Source organism: Neopelma chrysocephalum, unplaced genomic scaffold (genome assembly GCF_003984885.1).
Source record: "Neopelma chrysocephalum unplaced genomic scaffold, ASM398488v2 Primary Assembly neopelma1_44, whole genome shotgun sequence".
Taxonomy (NCBI): Eukaryota; Metazoa; Chordata; class Aves; order Passeriformes; family Pipridae; genus Neopelma; species Neopelma chrysocephalum.
This window is the reverse complement of record NW_020897703.1, coordinates 1207882-1231453: the sequence shown is the minus strand read 5'-3', so window position 1 is coordinate 1231453 and position 23572 is coordinate 1207882. Positions and strand designations below refer to the sequence as shown.

The following is a 23572-nucleotide window of genomic DNA, read 5'->3' as shown; positions in this document are numbered from 1 at the left end:
GCTTCACCATTTCTTTTAGGGACAGGATGGGTAACTTACATGGTGATCACTTGGTAGTGATACACATATTATTTTAGGCCAGTGAAGGTGTGATCAGAATACCAAATCGGGTTTGCAGAGATGTTGGGATGAGAGGAAGGGAGGTGCATTCTCTATGGACATCTTGATGAAGAAACATTGCTGTTTTACCTCTCTTACCCTAAGGGTATGGCTTCTGAGAGGCACAGAATGACAGCTGGAAGAAAAATTATATATGCTAATTACCCCAAAAATTAATTAATTGCTATTAATTATTTTATCACAAAATCAATTAGTATTGTACTGCAAATCATTTTAATTAAAGGAGTCGATAAAAATCAGATAAACTGTAGACACAGCAAAATTATGGCAAAACTCCAAAGTTAGTCTCTAATAAAAAATGAAGCCCCAAACAGTTCAGCACTGAGATTGAATTAGCTGTTATTTTTATTAATAAATAAGAGCCCTTGGCAAAAACATGAAAGCTGAAGCTTCTTTGTGGAGGAGGAGAAAGCTTTTGGTGGTCGTTAATGAAGTTGAAAAGAACAGTAGTAGCTATGGGTTTTTTGTAGCTATCTACATATTTCTGAGATGATTTTCACCTTAATTAAAAAAAAAATTACTGTGTTCCAGTTTTTAGGTTATTGTACTTAAAGGGATGCTTGAAAGGAAATTGCTCTTGAATACCTCATCATCCCTTGAATAAAAACATGCTGTCTTTGTATTCTGCACTACCAGTTAAACAGACTCTTGAGTAGCTTTGGTCCTAATCGTGGAGTAAACAGGTTTCTAAGGGTGAGAAAGTAAATGAAGAAAACTCGCTTTTCTGGAATTATCTGTATAGAAATGTGGTTGAAGAGATGGTATGTAAAAATTCCAGGCCAGATATTGTGGTGTCATAACCCGGCGCTGCTCCGTTGGCATTCCTAGAGTTTCTGCCGTGCATGGGATCGACAGCCACAGCCATCCACTGAAAGGCTTCTGTGAATTTAGGAATACGAATCTTTCACAACTGGATAATGGGGAGAACAAAACCTGGAGAACATCAGAGGCATAATTAATCCGCTGCCTTTGCTTTTGAGTCATTATGTGGGGTATGTGGGTGGGTGGAAGTTTGCATTAGAAAGGAAGATGTTGTACTGCTGTCTAGAAAAGGACATGGATGTCTGGTGTGTGGCAAAAACATGCAGGTGTTTTGGATGCTGGTATTTTATTATGGAATGATTTACTGACTGGTTAATGATGGCATCCAGGAGAAATGTATACGGGCTTCCAGAGAACGGGTGGTTTTTGTGGGGAAATGCAGGAGTGCTGTAATGTGTGTGCCTATTAAAGCCACAAGAAACCACATTTTTGTTCTTACCTTTTCTTTTACAGCTTTTTTTTTTTTTGGTATGTGGCCTAAATTTTTCAAACTCATGAGCAGAATTTAATGTTTGGGGCTTCATTGACTAATGAACGAGGCAATTTGAGTAATAAAAAGCTACTTTTTGTCAAGCAAAAGGAAGGCATTGATGGAAAAGCTAATTTATTTACTCTTTTATGGAGAGTGCATGGTTTGCCCAAGTTCCAAACTGACTGTGCAGCTATTGATGATTATTTCTGCAAGAAAAATGGCTAATGAAAGGACTGACACCCTCCCCATGTCTCTCTTTTGAGACTTGAGAGTGCAGCTTTGCTGCACGGCTGTAAGGAAAGGGCTCATGAGTGTTCAGTGAGCATTTGGCACTGTTGTCATATGGTAAAAACTTGCATTTTTCAAGTATTTAGTGCTAGAAATAGTTTGTTTCAGATCACGAAATGATAAAATGGCTGAAAGGCTTTGGTTATTCTTGACCCTGTGCTGGCTGTCCCCATCCTTCCCTTGCCCTCAGCCCTCTCCTAAAGCCCTCTGTGTGCCTGCTACAGCTCAAGCTCTTTCTAGAGGATTCGTGATCCACTGCTTAGGGGCAAAAGAAAATGTGCTCATTTTTCCCCTAGTTGACAGAGTCATTGCTGTAATTTACCATGTTCCACATCTCATAAACAGTTCTGATACCATTACGTATTTATGGGTCCCCATCTGATGTGCTGTTTAGGAGCACTTTGGTTCATAATTCCTGATTCTAGATACTTGTAAAATGTAGTTATGACTAGTTTAACACCCATGTGGGAATTACCAGGTGAGTTGCATACTTGAGCTGTCTAAACTCAAGTCCATCTTCCTCTCTAGAGCTGTGCCCTTAACGTGGTTACAACAGGCTGGTTGGCTGAGCACAGTAGTGCTGTGTGTAACTGTCAGTGTAAAATCAGAGTACGAATCAGGAATTCTGCTGAAGCTTGACTGAGGATCTGTGGTTTCACTCTTCTCTGTGCCACAGGTCTGCACTGAGATTTTAAGTTGCAGCTTTTGTGCAAAGCCATTAAATGGGAGATATTCTGGGTCCTTTTGCTTAAGAGAAGGGAAATGCTGTTTGGAAGATGGAGAGGAGGGAAGGAGATGATATTGGGGCAATTTAGTGTCTATTCTGACAAATGAATCTCCCTAATTAACAGGGATTTGAGTCCTCACCTGATCAACTCCAACCACCTTCTCACAGACTTGCTGTAACACATCCATGAGCTCTTGTTGCTATGAAGCTTAAGTTCTATATGTGACATAAGGGTATCACAGTCTACATTAAAAGGCATCAGCTTCATATAAGGACAGAGAGGTCTTTGAGTAAAAGTCTTAAAAGTCTGACCATTTTCTTCTGAAATCAGGGGGCGATTTGCCTGAGAAGACTTCAGGCTGTGGTCCTGTAAAATTAATCTCCCCCTGTACAAACTCCTACGACCATACAGAAATTGAATGCCAGCTGAACAGTGCTCACACACACACAAGTATGCTGAAATGACACTAGTGCCTACAGTCTAAACTATGTCAGTCCCACAGACATTTTTGGTGGAACCGTATCACAGTAACCCTTGGTGAATTTGTGCAGACCTCTGCAGCAGGCTGCCCACGCTGGAAAGCCACACTCATGTTTACTGTGGGGAAAGCCTGTCCAGACTCCTACACGCCGTGCGGTGCCAGGCAGCTGACTATGCTGAAGAAATTGAAGGAAAAATGTGTGAACATACCAGTGTAAAACATACCCATATAATTTTAATTACACACTGTTTCTATCGAGCTCTTAAAAACAGGATTGCAATGTGAGCTAACTGGCATGAATTTTAGTGATGGGCCTTAAAACCAACAGCAAAACTGTGTTATTTTCAGTGCCTTTCTAATTCCACAGATCTTATAAAAAGACTGAAGTAAATCCTACCTGCCTTACATCCCTGTCCCTTTTCCACTGCCAGGTGAAAAAGCCTGGACCAGCAGCAGCTGCTGTACCACAGTTCTGCTCATGTCCAGCAGGGCCACTGCACAGCAAGCAGCAGGCATAGAATGATGATATGTGCCTTCTTTCTTGCCCATCCTGAGATGGACCAAAGGCTGTTAATAAGCAGGTTAGTTTGGACTCACCCTTGGGTACCACCACAGTCTGTCAGTTCATTGCCACCCCTGAGCTCAGATCAGAGAGCACCACACTGTACTCCTTGCTTACACAGGTTGTTTTTATGTCACTGACCCAGAAGTGGGAAACGTCTCCATGTCTTGGTACCCTGAAATATGCACTTTCTGAAGAAAAAAAAAAAGAGACAACAAAAAACACCCAAAAAGACAAAGCAACTTTTCAAGGAAAGGTATGTTTAGAGTTTTCTAATCGTGTTTTACACGTCACACCACGTTGTTAGTGATGTGTTTTTCCATCATGTCGTGTAGTGTGATGTAAAAGGATGAGTGCAGTAAGGTGCTCACTGCGTGGGTGGACAATCTGAAGAGATGGAGTGAGTTCTCTCTAACATATGCCTGGGCTCCAATTATGGATTTTTTTATTTATTTATTTTTTTTACTGCTTCAGTTTTTTCAAAGGTCAGTCTGTCTGCAGGAAAGTGACATTTCTCTGAGAGATGCAATCCAGTAGCCATGTGCAGCAAAAATAAAATGCAGAGCACACCAAATCCTCCCTGTTAGTGCTCTTAAGTAAACACAGCCTTGAAAATCTCCAGGTCACATTCCTGATGCAGGTGACAGTGGGCTGCTGCAGAGGAGTCAGGATCCTGCTTGGCATGTACTGAAGCATCCCTCATCCAAGGGGCTTGGGTGTTAAGCAAAATCCACATGTTACAGAGAGGAGATGGGCAGAGATAAAGTGTTCTGACTAACCATTTGGTGAAGGTAGGACTATGAAGAACCACTTCAGCCTCCTTCCTTTCAGGCATTTTCTCGCTTCAGTGTCTCAAAAATGTGTGTCTAAACTAGTCTCCTCTGAAAAAAAGACTGTCCTTGTCTTTGATGGATTTTTCATGATCTTTGTGCAGATGGTGACTCACATCCAAAACATGAGCAGAACTGTTTACTACCAGGGCCTGTGTGTACTTCCCAAAAGAATGTTTTCTCTATTTTCTTAAATATGTCAGAACTTCTTTTTATCCTTGAAAATGTTTGTTCAGAAATGGAAGATTCTTTTGAGAAAGCAATTGGGGGACATAATGGGGTTTTTTCCTTATTATCAGAGCTTTGCACAACATGACTTTGAGAGTCCTTATCATAGTTTTCTACATTAAGTCTAATTAGGTTTGAGAGAAGAAATACAGGAGAGCTACAGGTGCTTTATCTCCCTTCAAAATAATGCTGAGTTTAAGCATGAGGCCACAGGCAATGCTGCAGAGAGCTGAGGAGATGTGCTGGCTATTCTTTGGGTTTGGGAGAGAGGGTATGACAGTATGTGGTGCCCAGGGTAGGTACTCTTTGGACCTGCTGTTTGTCTAGGGTTCAGCCGCTGCTTTTGGTGCGTGTGTGATCAAATGGTGGCTCTCAGAAATACCAGCACGTTTCTTGTAATCCCCATGATCCTGGGCTTTGCATGTGCACTGCTGTAAATTATGGAAAAGCTGTGAGTGTTGATGCCACAGCCCCTGCATAGTGGATCATGGTCACAGGCTGGAGGACATGTCTGCTGAGGGCATCCTGGTTTTGACAGTACAGCAAATATTCCCCTGCCTTCTGATTCTCACGTGGCTTTCAGAGTGGCCGTTCACAAGGCTGCCTGGTAGGGCTTCTACCCATTTAATGGGGGCTTCTGATCAGAGCTACCCAGCAAAACTGTTCTGTGTCTATCTCGTATTGTTGCCTATGAAGGGGAATTTTTATGGAAACCTTATGATGGGTCTGTTAGTCCAGGGGCCAAATGCTCTTCCCTGCCACGTGCTTGGGAGCAGCCTGAGAGCAGCAACAGGAGCTGAAAGGCTGTGCTTTGAGGTGGCTCAGCTGGCCAGTCTCGGGAGCCGCATTTATAAAGTACTTCCTAATGAAGGGAAAAGAAGCTGGAGAGATATTTTCTAAGAATAAAAATCCCTTTATGGTTTTTTGAAAACTACTTTACACTTTGCACAAATGATCGCTTAGCATCTGGCAGGCTGGGTTTTTGCCATGTGTGGCAGAGGATACAGTTTGTGTAGTTGCAAGCAATCTACTCAAAAAGCTTTTGTGTAGTCCTGGAGCCCAGGAACTTGTTAATTTTGAGCAGTCATTTTCCGCATTTAGCCCATTAGAGACTCTATTTTTGGTGACCTAGTTTGAGCTCTTTAAAAAATAATCAAGCAGCATTTTTCAGATCTGATTTGTAATGGGACTGTGGATTGGTTTTGCAACTTGAAATGAAAGTTAGGGGAGTGGGTAGAAGTTTATCTGCCTGGTCCTTCAGAGCTAACATTTGCAATTGATTTTAGAGGGCCTCTAGGAGGGTTAATCTGACAAAGACTGTGGCTTGGCTTCACCACTTCAAGGGTTATTGTTTGACTTGCCACTGGGAAAATAATACAGTAGCCAGGTTTAAATAATACTTTCAGTGTGATAACCTCCAGGAGTGCTACCAAGTATTACTGGGCACGATCCAAACACTGTTAGAGCCTGTGGATTTGCCTGCTCCCCAGTGTGAATGATGGGGTTTGGATTAGAAAGGAGCAATTGGAGCACATGCCAAAATGTCTAGCCGTGGGTCATACATGGACTCTGCTGCAGCAGAGCTGGGGTTAGGGCTCAGACCCAACTGGAACCCAAAGATCCTATTTCCTTGCTCTAGCTCAGCTCTGGGAATTAGTACCACGCACAGGAGAACTCCCGGCCTCTGGCTGCTTGTGGCTGCAGGGGGAACCTGGGTGTCAACAGACCTTTAGTTCCTGAAGGAAGAAGGATGCTCCCAACTGAGAGCAGCCTGGGCCTGAGTGCCAGCTTGTTCAAGTGGGCAGCTGGGAGCAATTCCAAGAAAATAAAACCAAAGAAAAATACCTGAAAATAAAATCTCAGTTTCTAACTTTATATATAAATAGTTTTTGCATTTTGTGGCAGTTTAAGTTTACATTCCCCCAAATACCATGTTGTCTGGAGTGGCACTCCAGGGGAAACATGCTATTTTCACTTACTTGTCCTTCATTTTCTCTGGATACCCCTTCCCTTGCTGTGTCAGCAAGATGCTTTGCTGGGGGAGCATACCCTGACTTCAGGCTCACTCCTGAGAGCAGGGAGAGTAGCCTGGGAAATGTGGCATTGCAAGGAGAGGCACAGAGTAATCCTCTGGAGTCCCAAGAAGAATCTCTGTGACAGATCTAAGGATCTGCAAATCAGGGATTAGATCTGCCAATTCAGGAGGAAGGGAGAAGACAGCTCTCTCTCTAGGAGACACAGCAGTGAGGGCAGTCCCTGGCATGGAAAGTCTCTCACAGGTTCTTGAGGTAACTATAGGAAAAACGTGCAGCCACCAGATGTCATGAATTTGTGCACTTCCCGGCCATCATCCTTGGAAGATCCTTCAGTGGGGCACTTGGAGCAGGAGGAAGGGAGCTGAAATGTGCAGAATTGCAGCAAAGGTTTGGAGCAGCTGTGAGGCTCCCGCTTGGGCCAGCTGAGCCCTCCTATTATTGAGGTCAAAACCGGTCCTTTGTCCCTCTTGATCCATGCTCAAGGCCCAGCTTGTGTGGGACTGACCCACAGAGCACAGCTCTGCTTCAGATTGGAGTTTCTTGCTGTTGGATGATTTGTGCCTCTCTTTCGCAGCATAAATACTCTTCCAGGGGCCAGGAATTGGCAAAGATGATAATATAATTCAATTGAGATCAGACTGTTTGTAATTAAAAATGTTTGGCCTATTAGAAATATGAGAATCCTATATTTAATTTATATTTGATTTTTAAAAAAAGAAGGAAATCAGTAATTTACCAGTTTCTATTGCCATTTTTCTGTTTCTGTAGCTCAAAAGTGTCTTGATCCAAAAAACGAGATATGGCAAATGTTCTAAATAGTGTTTAATTTATTTTTTTTACTGAAAAAATATGTAAATGCCTGAGAAATTATACTTTGAAAAGTGGCTACTGCAAATTAACAGCATTTCACATGGATCTTACTTTGCATTTTTAATGCCCATAATGCATGTCCCAAATTACATGATTTGCATTATAAACCAGAACAGCTCCTGTGTCGCTGCTGCTGTCCAACAGTTGAATAACAAGGCTTTTCTTTCCAAACTGTATAAATACATATTTACCCAAATGATGCAATTTAGGGCTTTTTTATTTATGTTTTTCTGGTCAGTCAATCACGCTGACATTTTTTATAGTCATTGCTTTTTAAATGTATCTGAGTCTAGTGTTTGAGGAATGGAAGTGCCAGGCATAGACTGGAAGTGATCATTTGATTATTGCATTGACATTTTGGTTCCAAAGCTGGTACCTTCTCTGTCTCCGCCTTTGGCTCCTGGAAAATGTTGGGTTACTGTGTTGTGCCATCTTCAGCTGCGATAGTTTTATCTTTCCCTCCTGGGCCCATGGCCTTAAGTGAAGGACTGGGGACACTCTGAGTCCTTGGGCCACTCCTGTCCTAGGGTTTATTCTGTTTCATCAGAACCCAGGATACCGAAAGTATGTCCAGGCACTGTCCCTTCACTACTCCAGAGCATGTTTAAGGCAGGGGCCTGTTGTCTTTGGAGTCTTCCTCCTCCTTGCTCTGCCTTGTTTCTCCAGCCTTCTGCTGTCTGAAACCTCTGGAGAAAGAGTTGGACGATCTCCCTCATGTAATCTCATCACCATGAACATTGCGGATTGTTCAAAGTCCTGACTCGGGTCATCTACACCTGATTTTGGTAGTTTTCCAGGATTGTTCATCCTCATTGTCCAAGGAGACTCGATTTAATGGTTCCTACATCATTAGTGTGGTATCTGCAATGCTTAAAATTCACTCCAAGCTGGTGATCAGAATCATAAATGATCTTGAGTCAGCTAGTTCCAGTTGGCTTCTGGCTTGAATATGAGGAGGGAAAAGGTAAATGGGTGGATAAACTCGCTGTTTCTTTAGTTCTGTCTCCCTCACTCAGTCCCTTCACAGACAGGTTTCTGTTACTCAGTCACCTTCCTTTTCAGCTGTCATTTTCTGGTTTCAACCAACTTGAGTCAGGTAGAGCTCTCCTTATCTGTCCTTGTGCCACTCAAGGAAGAGGCTGGTTGCGGCAGATGAGGGGAGTAATGTAAGCAAGAAAGTTTAAATATCTTGTTTAAATGAAATAAATGCCAGAGAAGGATAGATTTTTGTGTTGTATTATAGTACCTAGTAAACGACCATAATATCTACTGAAATGGGGAACCTGCCAGTTTAACTAAGAGTTACCTGAATCTGAGAACTCTGAGGAATTCAATGTGGCTGTGTTGGCATCACTGACAACACTTGCTCCGGTGCTGCTCTGTGTGGAGGCTCCCTGTGATTTTGTACCTGCCTACCAAGGAAATGATGAGTGCTGTTAGGAATTTCATGTTCCTGGCTCCTAAGACAGCCAAGTGTTGTGGTGACAGGTGTGTACTACCAGGCTGCAGGGTGTTGGGTGTGCCTTGCAAACCCAGCCGTGGGCAGCCCTGATCCCAGCATTCAAGCTCGCAGAGCTGTGTTAGAGTCAATGTTGAACTGCAGCTTGTGAGCTAATGTTCACTCACAGACAGGCTTCAGGAGGAGGGGCAAAGGCCAATGCCACAAAACTAGCAATAGCTGAAATGCTGAGGACTTGAGCCTTTTGAGGGAAAAGAAATATGATTATGATAAATGATGGAAGCAACAGCACTTTGTGCTGTTCTAATAATATGTAGCCAAGTGAAAAAAATCCAATAAATGCCTGTGGTTACCTGGCTGTGCAGGAGCTGTGACAGTGCCAGACAGTGTCAAACACAGCCCTTTCAGCTGTGTTTGATCAGGATTGGGGATGAGAGCTGCTTGATGTGTTGGCTGCTCAGGGAATTATTTCCTGTGCAGGAGCCATGGATGGCAGGAGCTCTGTCACAGCACCTACCTGGCACCAGTGCCTCCAGAGGGCTGGTGGAAAGCAGCTGGCTTGTGTCAGTGAGCAGCAACCTTTCTCCTCCATTGAGAGGATTGAGTGCTCCCTGAAAGGAAGCTGATACAATCCTCTTCTGGGTTGGTCGGAAGCTGCCGTGCTGAGATTTTGGGAGAGTTGAAGGTGGTAGGAAGGGAGTTGTCACAGCTTGTGTGCAGTGTGAAGTGAGAGGTGTGCTGGACAGTGTCTCATCTGGGGATTGCCAGGGTAGCTGCCGACTTCAAGGGATGCTCACCATGGACACAGCAGAGGATCAAAGCAGGTTTTCCAGCACCTTCCCCCTGCTGATCACCTGCATTATGAAAACAAGCAGATTCTCAGCTCACTCTCAGTGAGCATCAGGGTTTTTTTTGAGGAAGAGAAGTGATGTGCTGCTTTTAATCAACATTTTCGCGGCACCCTATTTCTTGTGCTGACTTCAGTGCAGCAGTGCAGACTGGAGGGATCTCGCTCGCTGGCTCTCATTTGCTACTTTGATATTGCATGAGCGTGACCTCCTCCTTGCCTCGTGCCCCACTCCCTGAACCGTGTTTGGCATCTTGCTGTAGTTACAGACCTCTGGTAAAAGGCTGTGTGCTGCATTTCATGCGTATGCAAAAGGCTGTGTCCTTCTGGAGTGTGTAATTAAATCCAGAGCTGCCAAAGTGGAACCACATCATGGAGTCCCCACTAGTTATATCACTATTTTCAGGACTCTAGGAACTGTTCCTAGTCTCACACACTTTGTCCCCAGCCTGCATCCGTGGCATGGTGAGCAGAAGCTTACCTGGTTAGTGATAGAGAAGAAAAGTACAAAGAAGCAGAGCTGTGTCAGTAGCAACACATGCACCTCTGAGATGAGGAGAGGGCGGGGATAGCAGCAGCGGGATACTGAGAAATCAGGAATTGGAGGTACACAATATAAACAGCTCTTTTGCCAGCTGAAAACCCAGCGGGATGATGATAAAGTGCACAATGTTTATTGATATCTGAATGACTATTTGTTTCCAAAAAAATGCATTTTAGAATTTAGCATAAACTCAGTTATCTGATTCTAGCACAACTTAGTATTTATTAGGAAATATATGGCTTTTTTATAGCCATTGTTCACCTTAGGGAGAAAATAAAAAAGGGGAGAGAGCCATTTTATTTTAATAGTACTGACTTCCTAATCTAAGCACTCTGTACAAGCAGCTTGGCTGCAGAGTGGAAAGAAATGGTGGATATTACCATTTATCCTTTGTTATGGAACACTATCACCTCTCTCTGTCTCCATCAGCAGAGCCAGGCAATAATTTACTGCGGCGGACGCTGAGGTGTATCAGCTCCCAGGCCGCTCCAGTTCAGGTAGTTTGTCATCATGAGTGTTCAAGAAGGAAAATTAAGTTGATTAAAGGGGGAAGATTTGTCACGTCAGCGTTTTTGCCCACCTAGAAGGCAGCGCTCTTTCCCTCTCTCCTTACTCCACCCTGTCTTCCTGGTGCTGAGCTTTCTTGTGTACAGAAGTAGCTTTGATGAAAAGTTGCTTTCTTTGCTATGCCTCAGAAATAGCAAATGTTATATATATGGAAATGTAAATGATGCTGATTAGCCAAGTGTTGTGGTTCAAGGAGAAAAGTTCAATCAGAACATGAAGAGCAGGAAGAGTATTTGTCTGCCATTTGTCAGCCCTTCAGCAACTGCCGGAGAGTTTCCTACTAAAGCTTGGAAAAGCAGGGCAGAGGAAAGGCAGTCAGCAGCTGTAAAAGATGAAGACACATGCCTGGTGTTAACACTGTCTTTCTAGAGTGTGTGTTCACGCTTGCTAGACCTCCTCAGCAATTGCCAAATTATGTAGTTTGTCTCCAAAAATTCATGAACGCACCAAATATGGCAAGCATAGGGAGCCAGGGAGCAGAGAGCAATTTAGAATGCCGATCATCTACCACTGTCGCCTGATGCTTAGTGATTAGGATGTTTAGAGAACTGAACGCTGTGCAGTAATTTCCAGAGCTGGTCGTACTGTAGTCAGGCTCTGAACAAGCCTCCAAGGAAGAGCTTGTGGCTCTGTAAATTTATTAAGTCCTTGACCCATAGCAAAATTTCGTCATCCATCCTGAACTGCTTCAGGGGCCTGTTTGGTTATGATCCCCCACAATGCAGTGTGCTGTGCTGTGGATAATGTTTAGTTTTCAGACCCCTCAGTGACAGCCTCAGCTGAGGTCTCCAGGCTGTAGATGGCCTTAATATGGTTTCTTGTCCTCCTGCCTGAACCAAGGCTGAGCCTCTGCTGAGGAAGATGGGCATCACTGAGGGGGAGATGGCTACTGCTGTGATAAGCACAGCAAAGCTGATGGGAACATGAAAGGGAGTTCCTGATCTTAATGCTGCACTTCAGGAGCTCTCCAGATCAGTCCTGAGCCTGTTCACTTCTCTGAAAGGAAAATATTTCCTTCTACTTGGCTTGTCACATAATTGCTAATATTGAAATACACATTCAGTGTTGTTGGTACAGTTGAAATTAATCCCAGCATAACTTTCCTAGAAGGAAAATACCTGCTGTGAGGAGCTGTGCAAGTAGGCAGACCTTTTTGTCCATCCACCTGTTCTGTAGCCCTGCCCTCTGTGGGCACACATGTGCAATCCCTTCATCTGTTCTAACTGGTCCCATTCCTCAGGTGTCCTGCAGGCTGAAAAGGATGGCTTGCTGGCAAAGATAAGAGTAGGGGAATACTTTCAGTTCTGTGAAAGGACATACCATGAAGATAATGAAATAAAACTATTGGGAGTTCCTGTGAAGCAGCCTGTGATTAAACGTAAGGATTTATTGTGGAACAATTAGGTGAATTTGGCCTCAGATATCTCCCTCCCACTTTTTGGCCTGTTGGGGAGTGGGGGGAATGAAATTCTGGTTTAGTGGATTCAGCTTTAGTTACAAATCTCGTCAAACACAGCCAAAGCAAAGGACACATTAATTTGTAAGTGTCCTGTGAGTTAACTTTGACTGATAGAAAAGGAAAATGCAGTTTGGCTTGTTACTAGAAACACCAACATGTGAAGTGACATGAGAATAAGCTCCCAGATCCTCATCTCACACCTATATCATCACTCTGATGCAGTGAGGATGGTAAAGGCCATGATAGTGAAGTTCCTCTGGCAAATGTTGTCCCTTAGACCCAATTCTGCATTGAGAGCCAGAGGATCAGTTTTTTGTTTCCTGAAGTTTGCTGTGACTTGCAGTCATTTGTGTTATTGGAGTCCCATGTAGCCATCAGTACCGTTCTGGTCAATATTCTGGTAAAGGAAAGCATTAGAGTTCCACAGCTTTGATGATCTGTAGAGACAGGGGAGTGCCTTCTGATATTTAGGTGCTGGTGACACAGAGTAATTTTAGTCTTTGGGCTTAATGTGAACCAAAAGTAAATTGCTGGAAAGAAAAAAATGGGTAGGCCAATGAATCTTCACTGGAAATGGCAGAATTGCTGTGATGTGTAGTGCAGATTGTGCAGACATTACCATCGGCTCTGTTTGAATAAGTGATTTGAAAGAAATGCTTACATAGAACAGCAACTTTTCAGCTCTTTTCACTTAACTCTTAGCATTGGCTTGCAAAGATCATGTCTGTTTCTCTGTAACTGCTGATAATTTGTGTTTTACTCTTGACTTTTCAACTTCATTTCAGTTAAGAATTCCATTGCACAGTGTAAGGGCATTGTATGACACAGACCTTTCCTTTTTCTGGAAAGCTTACAGCTTAAATGCACAGGAGAGGGAAAGAAAGCTAGCAATTTTATGAAGGCAAAGGGAAATTTGCTAAATCCTCTCTTGGGGACCAGCAAAGCAGAGAGATGAACTACTGAGCTGGTGGAAGGGGAATAGAGCCTCTAAAGAGGAGAGAAAAGAGCTGAGCTTAGTTTGTTTAATGTAGAAAACAAAAGCTCAAATGGTCTATTAATTATTGTTGGTACCTGAGAGCAATTTGAACTAAAGGACAGTGCCAGCACACACTTAAATGCCAAGTAGAATAAAACCCCTTGGCTTTTCAAAAGACTTGGGCAGGTGACAGTTCCCTTCTTTCCCAAGCTCTGGTTCAACAGAAGCCAAAGCCCAAAGCTATTGCAGTGTCAGGTCTTTAACATTCACACCACCAAATGTAATTAAGCTCTGCAAGGGCTGCACCCCGGATAGAATTTATCTCTTGGTTTGTAATGCTTTAATTTAGTATCAAATATTCATGGGCTGGCAGGGTCAAGTAGGGATAGAAAAGTACTGTAACAGACATGGGGAAAGTAGGATGCTAAAGAATTCAGCTGAAAGGTTAGTCATCCATGGAAACCCATTAGGAAAAATACTGTAAATATCTTCCTGCGTCTGTGACTCACAGATCTAAATATGAGCCACTTCTGCCACTGGCCTGTGGGACTTGCAGAGCACAATGTGTGTGCCACGTGTGCCAGCTCACACACACACAATATTTCAAGTGAGCAGAAAACCCCACATGCCATTCCAAATGCTGAAGTATGTTTGGTGTGCTCTGCATTTAACAAGTCTGTTGCATCTCGTAGGCTTAAGGGACAGAAAAGGCTGTTTTTGAGTCATCCTGTAAACCCCTATGCAGGGTTGTTGTATGACCAAATGATTTTTTGGGGGGGCGTGCCCTGGCCAATTAAGGACATGGTTCAAAGCCTGTGAAATGATGCTTATTAATGTCAAAGGATCAGGACTTATACTGTCCAATTTATTGTTGACAAAACAAGTTTCTTCAGTATGTGAAATTATTGTATTAATGAAAGTGAATTGATTTATTCATTCAATAAGATCTTTCTGAGGCCTGAAAGGTTTGTTGTAGTGCATCTGATAGGGAATTCTCAGATCGGGAAGACTGGATCAGAAAGAAGGGCAAACAGAGCCCTCAACCTGTGGGACAGTGCAAGAAAGTAACTGAAATTTAGAGCAGCTGGGAATAATGAGCTGTTCCAAGTCCAAGTGTCTCTTCTGCTTAGTGCCAGGTGAGAAAAGAGGGAGGAGAAGAATTATTGGGTGAGCAGGCAGTGGAGCAATATGGAAGGAGTAGCTGTCTGGCTGCAATATTTGGAAATGTGTAGTACTTCAGGAAACGTGTGGGTACAGGGGAGCTGACGCTGAGTATGCAGGCTGTGTGCTCCATCTCCGGGAGTAAAATGCCCCTTCCTTGACCTGCTCTCTTCTGTTTCCCCAACTGGCTCTCAAAAGCACTGGTTGGTACACATAGAAGAGAACTGGCTAAAAAGAAAAGTCCTTTGGAGCCAGAAATACCTGCAGCTTCTACCTGATGCTATACCTGCCAGTTGAGCCTTCAAGTCAGGCTGGGTGCTGGGAGGATGAGAACTGGTTTTGCTCAACTGAGAAAAACCTGTCATTTGAGCTAGAATTTTTCCCTTATCTCACTGCAGCATGCCACAAGGAAATTACCTAAGGGTTACATTTTTAGACACCCAAAATATCCAAAGACGAGAAGTTCTGCAGGAACACAAACATGCATGCACACTTTCTTGAAGCATATGTGTGTATTTGTAAATATGTAAAAAGCTACATATAGCTATATGCACACCCAAAGCCAAGAAATTCTGGAGGAATACAAACACACATGCACATACACCTTTTGAAAGCATGTATGTGTATTTGTAAGTGCGTGAAAAAGCTAGATGTAGCTATACTCACACGTATATGTAGTTCAGAAGTTCTGAAATTTCTGAAAACTCCAGAGTAGCAAAACTTAATTCTGCAAAATCCTCGGGCACTTTTTAGAGTTAAATTAATACTGGTGCAATTAAAATGGTAATACTATTTATTAAAAGAAGAGTACTTAAATAATTCATTTTCCTATTGGTTCTATGGAGTGTGCTTAGGTTTAGCAATTATATGCTAAGTAAAAGCAGCCGCTCCTGTAACGATTTCATGATAATCTGACCTTTGAGGGTCCTGGCTCACAGCAGCTGGCACTTTTTGTAGGGTTTACAGACTGTAAAGTAATTAATATCTATGAAATACCATTGCTGGCCTTCTGAAGTAGTTGCATCCTTGAGCACTCCCTTTTCTCCCTCTCTTGAGCAGCCTTTTCTTTCCTTATATCCCTGAATATTGGGGGTCTGGCCAGTGGTCTACTCCAGAGGGAGGGCACATCCTAGCTGGGGGGGTGCACTGGTGACCACCTTCTCTCTGTTTAGGGGTTCAGAAGACATAACTGACAATCTGCCATGCTTAATTTTATTTAATATTAAGCACAATAATAGCTCTTGAAAAGCTGTCTATCAGGGAAAGGTAATAAGGGTATTAATAAAAACAGGTGAGGAGAGAGGCCCTTTTTTTAGCTTCCTGCATTATTTTATCACTGTCAATCAGCTCAGAACTCCTTTGAGATTATTCCTGTATAGTTAATAACATTGTTTCTGTGATTACTTTAATGACTGAACCTTTCTTCCATCCTTAGCTATGAAAATAATCACTCTGCTTTTTTTCCTTCAATAAGCTATTGTGTGGGGCTCAGTACATTAAGGAACATTATTAAATATAGAAGTTTCCTCTAATTAAGTCATTGGCAAAAGATGGCTTGTCCAATCATTTGCTGGTGATGGGTACTGGAAGAAATTATATCTTGTACAGATACTTTTTCTGCCATACTCCCTCTAAAAAAAGAACAAAATGATATAAAAATAAAGCAGTAAGGTTGCAAACTCAGGCAGTCAGAAATTAGATAATGCCAGAATGATGGGTGCCTGGATCTGCCTTGTGTTAGGAGAGATGCATTCTGTCCTTCCCCACTCCTGATCACAACCTTTTTGTCTTTTTTCTCTGATCTCTTGCCCTGTACACTATCATTTCTTGTCACAAAATTACCATTTCTGCTAAAACCTTAATTCTTAACCTTTTTAGAATTTTATGTCAAGAGCAAACCATATTTTATGGTTTTGTTCCTGGAAAAGAGAGAAATAATCCTCTGTACAACTTTTCCAACACCTCCCTCCATAAACCCACCTATAATTCAAAGATGTTTGTGCTACTTGAGGAAACCACCATTTGTTCATTGGTGCAATATTTGCATGTAGGAACAATGGTCTATTTAAGGTGTCTGTTCATTCTGGACATGACTAAAAAAGCTCTCATCTCCTGTAAGACTGTGCGTCCCCCTCAGTTCAGAAACCACACAGAAAATGCAATGAGTGGGAGGAGTTTTTAACATTCCCTGTTGAAGAAAAGTAGTGGAATTAATTCAGAGAAAAATCTTACTTTAGGGTTAGTTCAGTCACTGCAGATGAAAGGTTGTTTTCCTAATTGGTGGTATTCTGCATAATCCTAAAATCTGGAGTTCACATGTCTTTCCTAAAGCATACCTCTGAATTTGAAAATCATATGCATTTACTAATTGCTCACATCTTATAAATTATGGATCTCTCCTTGATGGAGACTTTAACAATCTATTAAACCCTGAATAAGAAAGTTATTCTCCGGCTTCTAGATAAATAAATCAAAACCACAACTTTAAAAACAACAAAAAGCCTTTTAGTTTTTTATCTTAATGGAAATAAACCTAATCAAAAGCCAGCAATTAATGAATCTCTCCAAGGTTTCTATTCTTGAAGAGATTAGAGTTACAAAGGCTGAAATAGTTTCAGTAGGTAGGTGTGATGTTGAGCTCAGATGTTGTATTTATATATGCTCCGCTAGAAATAAGAGTTCCTAAAATCCAATATTTGGATGGAGATTCTCCTCTTCAGTGAAACCAGAGAGTTAACAACAGCAATATTCACTAATTTCTGTGTGCAAAAATGTCCTAGAGTGCCAATAAAGTTAGTTCCTCTCAGGAAATGCTTTGAAAATGCTCATTAAAGAGTGGTTGTTGAACATATGAAACAAACTGGAAGTCTGTTTTTAGGAAACTATTTTCTTGGGAAAGAAAAGCAAAGCTCTCCAAAAATAAGTAAACTGCTCTTTCAGGGTTGGATAGCCAGCGATTTGCTTCTTGTGAAAATGCAGACTGAGAACGTTGAGTTGAAATTTGGCAAGGTTAACACATTTTCACTATGTGTAGTCAGTTCCTACATCCAGAAATAGAAACAACCTTTTGCTTTCAGGAGTGGCCTGGCACCTTCACCTGCACTTTGAATAGAAAAATAGAAAATTCCTGTTGTTCAGCTCCACCTCTGTACCAGATCTCTGGGATGTTTAATTCCTTCTGCATTGCTCTGAGGAATGGGAATTATGCCAACTGAGGGCTCCCATTGCTTCCATAGTAGAGGGCGAAGAAATTTTAATTAACGCATTTAATTTATCTGACTATAGATTTTCCCGTAATTCCTACCAACTAACCTGGCTGTGTACTAGGAAAAAAGAAATCACAATGTCTGATGTACAAAGCCTCATCATACATCAAATGAACAAATAAAACTTCATTCTTCTGTTAAATGACCACAAAACATTCCTAGGACATTCACAGGCAGTTTGCTTACCATGGTTTGTAATTCTGGGCACCATTACAGCCTGCACTGCATTTGTCATGTGTACTCTTCCATTTGACTTCTGATCAGACGTTTGATCTTTCATAACCACTGTGGGAAAGACATCCTTCTTTACCTCTCCTTTTTTTTTTCCTGTGTATTTTGTTCCTCTTGATCCACTTGCTGTCTCACACTGCGTGCAAGCTGGAGAAGCTGGAAATGCTTCTGAGCTGTGAGAGACTGAGCATCAGTCTTCCTCCTCCACCTCTTTCTCCTCCTCTTGTCTTTCTTCCATTTTCTCTCCTTTGGAAGACTTGGACATGGATGGATGGGTTCCCTGGTGTGCTCTAACCAGTCTCATGAACCAAAGGACCAAGTAACTAGCCTCCCAAGACTTAGTTCAGCTTAGACACAAGCCAAAATATGATGGGGCTTTATCACACATAGGAACAGCAAGGGACTGAATGCTCTTTTCTTCTTTGGTGCGTGATATCTTGTTTTGCCAAAATAAATACACTGCTTTGGTTCAGTCCACCGACATCTCAAGATGGCTGGGGCACTGCAGCCAGCACTCTGTGTAAATATGACCGTGAAGCATTGTGCAGTGAAGGTAACAACTTGGGTCACGGCTCCGTGCATTGTTAGGAGAGCACCTCTGCTCCAAGGACTCTGCTGTCTAACTATAAAAAAGAAATGTCAAAGCTGATATTGGATGCAGACATCCCATTGCAGACCTTGTGCTGCTGCTGGCCCACACGGCCTCTCTAAAGCGGTTTCGGGCATGAGTTTGACAAGACAGCCCTTGCTTGGACTTTGCTAGAGAAAGCATCCCAAGATGCGCTCACAGCTTCTCACGGGCTATGGCTGTCTGAGGGAAATTGGTAAAAGGGGATGTCTTTTCACATGGTTATTGCTTTTCTAAAATCCTTCCAGAGTGTTGATATTATTTAGTTTATGAAGTAGCAGTTTGTGCAATTTTATGTTGCCTGGAAAGAAACTATGATTTACTTGATTGAAGCTCCCAAAAGCAGAGAAAGTAAAAGGCATCAATCTCTCCCGCTGGAAATTCTGTAACTGGGCAAGCTATAAGCTGATATGCTTTGAGTGCCTGCAAAATGTAGCTACTACTAAACAGCCCAAATGGTAAAGCATTTTGTGATGGAATAATGCCCTCATTTTAGTCTTTCCAATCTAATTTACGACTAAGTTTTCCCTTGGGAGATGATACAATAAACTCTTCTGGAAACTACTCTGCAAATATGTTGAAGACCAATCAGGTATTACAGTGTAATGTCAAAATTCTTATTGACTTGCTAAACATGTACTCATCCATAGCTTTCGTCAGGACAGAGAGATGCTGGCTGTGAAGACTGAGTTGTTAGAGAGTCCAGACTTTGTCTAGGTCATCCTTGTGCTCAACATAAACAGTTTAGGACTTATTGTGCGCACTCAGCCAGGCTGGGCACCTGAAAGTTTAAGCAAACACTTCTAAGCAGATACACAAACAGAAGAATTATGTTTTAGACTGAAAATATTGGGAAGACACTCAGATACTGATGTAAGCCTGCTCAATTTCTCTCTGCAGACGATAATTTTAATGGAAAAGTAGGCATAGACATGTGGGGCAAGCTGACACCTGAGCTTAAGTTGAACTCAGTCAACAGGAAGAATACTTGGGTACATCTTTAGAAACTGTATTTCAAAATTTGAAAGCAAAAGGATTGGGTTTTTTGGTCCTGTTATTTACCTGTTTTTCTATTTAATGTTCACATTCCCACATTCTTTTATTATTTTGTTTATTATTATTTTGTTTTTCAAGACCCACATTGTTTTCCTGGCAATACTTTAGAAAATGAGTCAAGATATGCATTTCAAAGGCTCCCTGTGATTTTGTCCATCACCTTCCTTTCCAAATGCCAGATTTGGGCATTGATCTGCAGTTTTAAGGTTTCTAGACTGGCATTTGCTTTGCCTCCAAGCCCTCCCTAGACCCTACTGTAATGTGTATTAGCTTAGACACAGCCTAACTTACCTCATATATGCAACAGTGTGATTTGTACATCAAACTCCATAAAAAAATAACTGCACAGCTAATTCTCCTATTTTAATGTATGAAAATTCCCACTCTTGGAATAACGAAATGTAAAGACCAGCCATTCAGAAAACAAAGCTTTGGTTCAACAACTCCTGAGATGGGTTCTATAAATTATGTAGCAAAATCTTAATTTACAAATTTCCACTGCCTTAACAAAAGATGCATCTAACTGACTGCTACTTCACAGTTTAGGCAATTCAATGCTGTGTTCAATCCACTGGTCTGCTGCTCAGGATGTTATTAATGTTTTGTAAGCATATTACCAAAGAAGGCTGGAAGTCTGTGAGGACACGAGTATGAGTTAAAGTTCCTACCAGCTGTCTTAAATAACTGAATCACATTTTTATTCTGCAGCAGTGCAAGGCTCCTCAGGTACAGCTCTTGACAAAATCACATCCAAGCCCTTCCTTTGCTTTTAAAACATCTTAAAGCAAACTGAAATACTACCAGAAATTCTTCTTTTTTTGGTAACCAATTTGAATATTACCTGCAGCTGTAGTGTTTTGGACAATAAATTCTCTGCAGCTGCCTAGGCAGTTCTAGTTAGGATACACTGCTTCTGGATCAGGCCCTAGAAAAATGTTTTCTACAAGCTGTGTTCTGCTATTGATCAGTGTGCTCAAACTTGAGGGATTTTTATTGAAGCTTGTACAGAGTGCCTGAAAAACCACTGATGCTCAGGAGGGCTTAACATCACAATTTCACAAGTGTTGACGTAATTAAAGGATGCACAGCATGGAAGGAGACAAGAGAGGAGATTGTTGTGGAACAAAATTCCATACGTGCGTGCTATGTTAGCTTTGAGGTCCCTAAATGCAGTGTCCTCTCAGACATGAGAAATGTCAGTATGCACGACATATTTCTCATGGTTATGGATGGGGATTTGGGAGAAGCTGGCAACAGCCATGCGCCTGAATCCCATAAATAAGTCTGCTGAACTCCTTTGAAAATCTCAGTTTATCGTGTCATTAAAAATTCATAACTCTGAATGAGCAATGCATGGAACAGCTAATTGAGCTCCATAAATTGCAATAGGCTTGCTATTTCTACATTTTGGATATTAATGTTTCCCTTAGAGTTAGAATTGCAAGTGCTATGGCTGCTTAGAGGCCACTTTGTAATTATTCAGTAAACATTAATTTTTTAATTATGGCAATGACAGGTGTATTGCATTGCATGGGTGAAAATGTATGAACAAATAATGAAAATTAATTGATGGTTACCAGCACACTTGCAAATATGCCCCATTGAGTTTTGTGAAGGTGGATATTTTGATTGTCTTGAAAACTTATTTAAAGTTAAGCAAGTGTTGACTTTGCTGTATATTGTGGGTTTTTTTCCTCACAGTGCAAATTGTTTCCTCTGGAAAAAGTTTTGGCCAATTGGATGTTGGGCAGTCCTCACCAGATATAAATGCGTACCTTTTAATTGATCAAAAAGCAAAATGTGAAATGCTCTGTTCAAGTCAACTTGAGATGTCAAGCTCCTGAAGGAGGTGACGCGGTGGTGCCTTTTCGTGTTTGTTATTGTAATCGTGACTTTGCTGCTGTTAACCTTTGTTAGGGAGGAAAGAAGGATGACGCACGTAGGAAATGTTTTCCCTTTGTAGCACTTAAAATCTGACTTTGTTAGGATTTAATGTAATGCAACAAAGCCCAGAGTTCATGATGGAGGGTCAGTCCAGCTCCTTGGATCAGTCAGGAGACGTCTGTTATCTGCTGGCAGCTGAGCCATGCAAGGAGCCACGCTGCTGCCTCGTGAAATGGATACCCCCTGAAAATAGAAATTACTTTATTTGCAACAGATGGGATGAAAAGCGTCCACTTACCTTATTCCCTATGTGTATTTAAAGTTCTTTGCTCTTTCTGTATCCCTTCTTGTGGTGGAAGAAGGAGAAAACCCTTCCTTGTGGAAACTCCTGTCCCCCCACCAGCTTTTCCCAGTAGCTGCCTTTCTTTGTAACCCTGACATGGCACCCTGACTTCCCCTGGGTGCCAAAGCACCTCTGTCTCTCTGTAAAACAGTGATGAAAAAGCAAAGGCTTTTGTCTTTGTCTCTCATGTGAATTTGTTGAATATATGTACTATTTTTTTAACATTCGTGAATTAAACACACTTGTTCTTCAGGTGATCCTCATTTCCTGCACTTGTGTTTATTAGTGCTTTCAGGTGAGTTTGAAGTAGATCAAAATATTCATAGCTTTTATGGAAAAGGGGAAAATTACCCTAAAAGATAATTAATTGTCTGGGGTCCCACAAGTGTGAGCTGACCACTGTGGCAGGTTTCCATTGCCCTGATGCCGTGCCAGGGACGTGTGTCCGGTCATCTGAGGCGGAAGGGCTTTACCAGATCAGGTTCAGCAACTGGATAAATAACGTTTCTGCAGCTAAAATAAAACCCACAATATAGCTCTCCTTGGTGCCTCTGCCACAGCCCAGCATTCCCGATGGATGTTAAGAAGCCTTTGTTGTGTTTATGAGAAACATTGGCTTCCCTAATCATTCATTGATCTGTTGTTCTGGGCAGAATGATGAAGTTTTCACTGTTATTTTGCTCCACTTCACTCAGATTCGCTTGATTCGAACCGAGGGATGATTTAAGATGGAACAACCTTGCCATTTACTCCCAGCTGACAGGATAATTCTGGCTTTGCTGTTGGGAGCTTAAAGTGCTTCATGCTCAGCTAATATTAGTTGTAATTGAGGGAATGGGCTGTCTAGAGCTCATTCTTACAGTTCATCACCTGAAAAAGAACCTCTGAAAAAAAAATTCTGGTTTTGGTGTCATTTGGGGGCCTGGTTTCTCCCGCGCTCTCCGTAGGACTGCCCGGCACAGCTGAGGGGAGCAGTGGCCGCCATCTTGGGGCAGCACCTCGACTGGGTCTGTTCTCATCTCAGGGTAATTGTTTTTAGGTTTAAGAAAAAAAAATGGCTGTGTTTGGGCTAATAGAGGCTGTTAGGAGACCGTTTTATGGGCTGCCATGCCAAGGCTCTGCTTTCTAGGGTGCAGAACAGTGCTGGACCCAGGGATAGCAAACCGTGGAGCACAAGTACTCGTCTCCTGTCGGAAAAGGGAGACAAAGAGCTTTTCTCTGGTAAATATATCAGACTTGAACCCTTTGGTTTGGTGGGGTTTTAAAGCAGCTCGTGAGGCTTTGGATTAATATTTTTTTTCCCCCTACACTCCTTTTATTTCCTGCTGGAAGCTTGTTCTTTTTTATCCAGAGGCTAATGCTCAGGCTCAGTTGGAGGAGCAATCACCTGTGGCTCTCGAATATTCAGAGGTGTCTCCTCACCTGCTTTCAAACTGTCAGATCTCTGCTTGGAGGGCTCGATGGGCAGTGTCCCTTTTCCCTTTGGCACAGGGAGGCTGTGAGGTGCTGCCTTTTCCTCCTTCAAATCTGTGTGTTCATTCCTGCTGCCATACCCAGCTTTGGGGAGCCCAAATACATCTACTAAAGCAGCAGCAGTGCTATGGGAGTCTGAGCCAGTTACTGCCTCACTCGGTGGCTTCTTCATGTAACAGGTCACATCTCAGGAGCTGGAGAGATGACAAGGAGAGAGGAAATCACATTGTCCAGGAATTCC

The 23572-nt window shown here is 42.2% G+C and overlaps 1 protein-coding gene across 5 annotated transcripts in view; it reads left to right on the top strand.

Annotated features, from left to right (window-relative positions):
- The window catches only part of ERBB4 (erb-b2 receptor tyrosine kinase 4), a 608029-nt gene that overhangs the window by 291371 nt on the left and 293086 nt on the right, over positions 1–23572 (top strand). For 3 of the 5 annotated variants that reach the window (XM_027678008.1, XM_027678010.1, XM_027678009.1), the window contains exon 1: positions 22951–23079. The exons of the other annotated variants lie outside the window; for them this stretch is intronic. In XM_027678008.1, the coding sequence (XP_027533809.1) occupies positions 22966–23079 (114 nt within the window). In that variant the 5' untranslated portion in view covers positions 22951–22965. Of the gene's footprint in view, positions 1–22950; positions 23080–23572 lie in introns of those variants that run through there. 5 annotated transcript variants of the gene reach the window in all.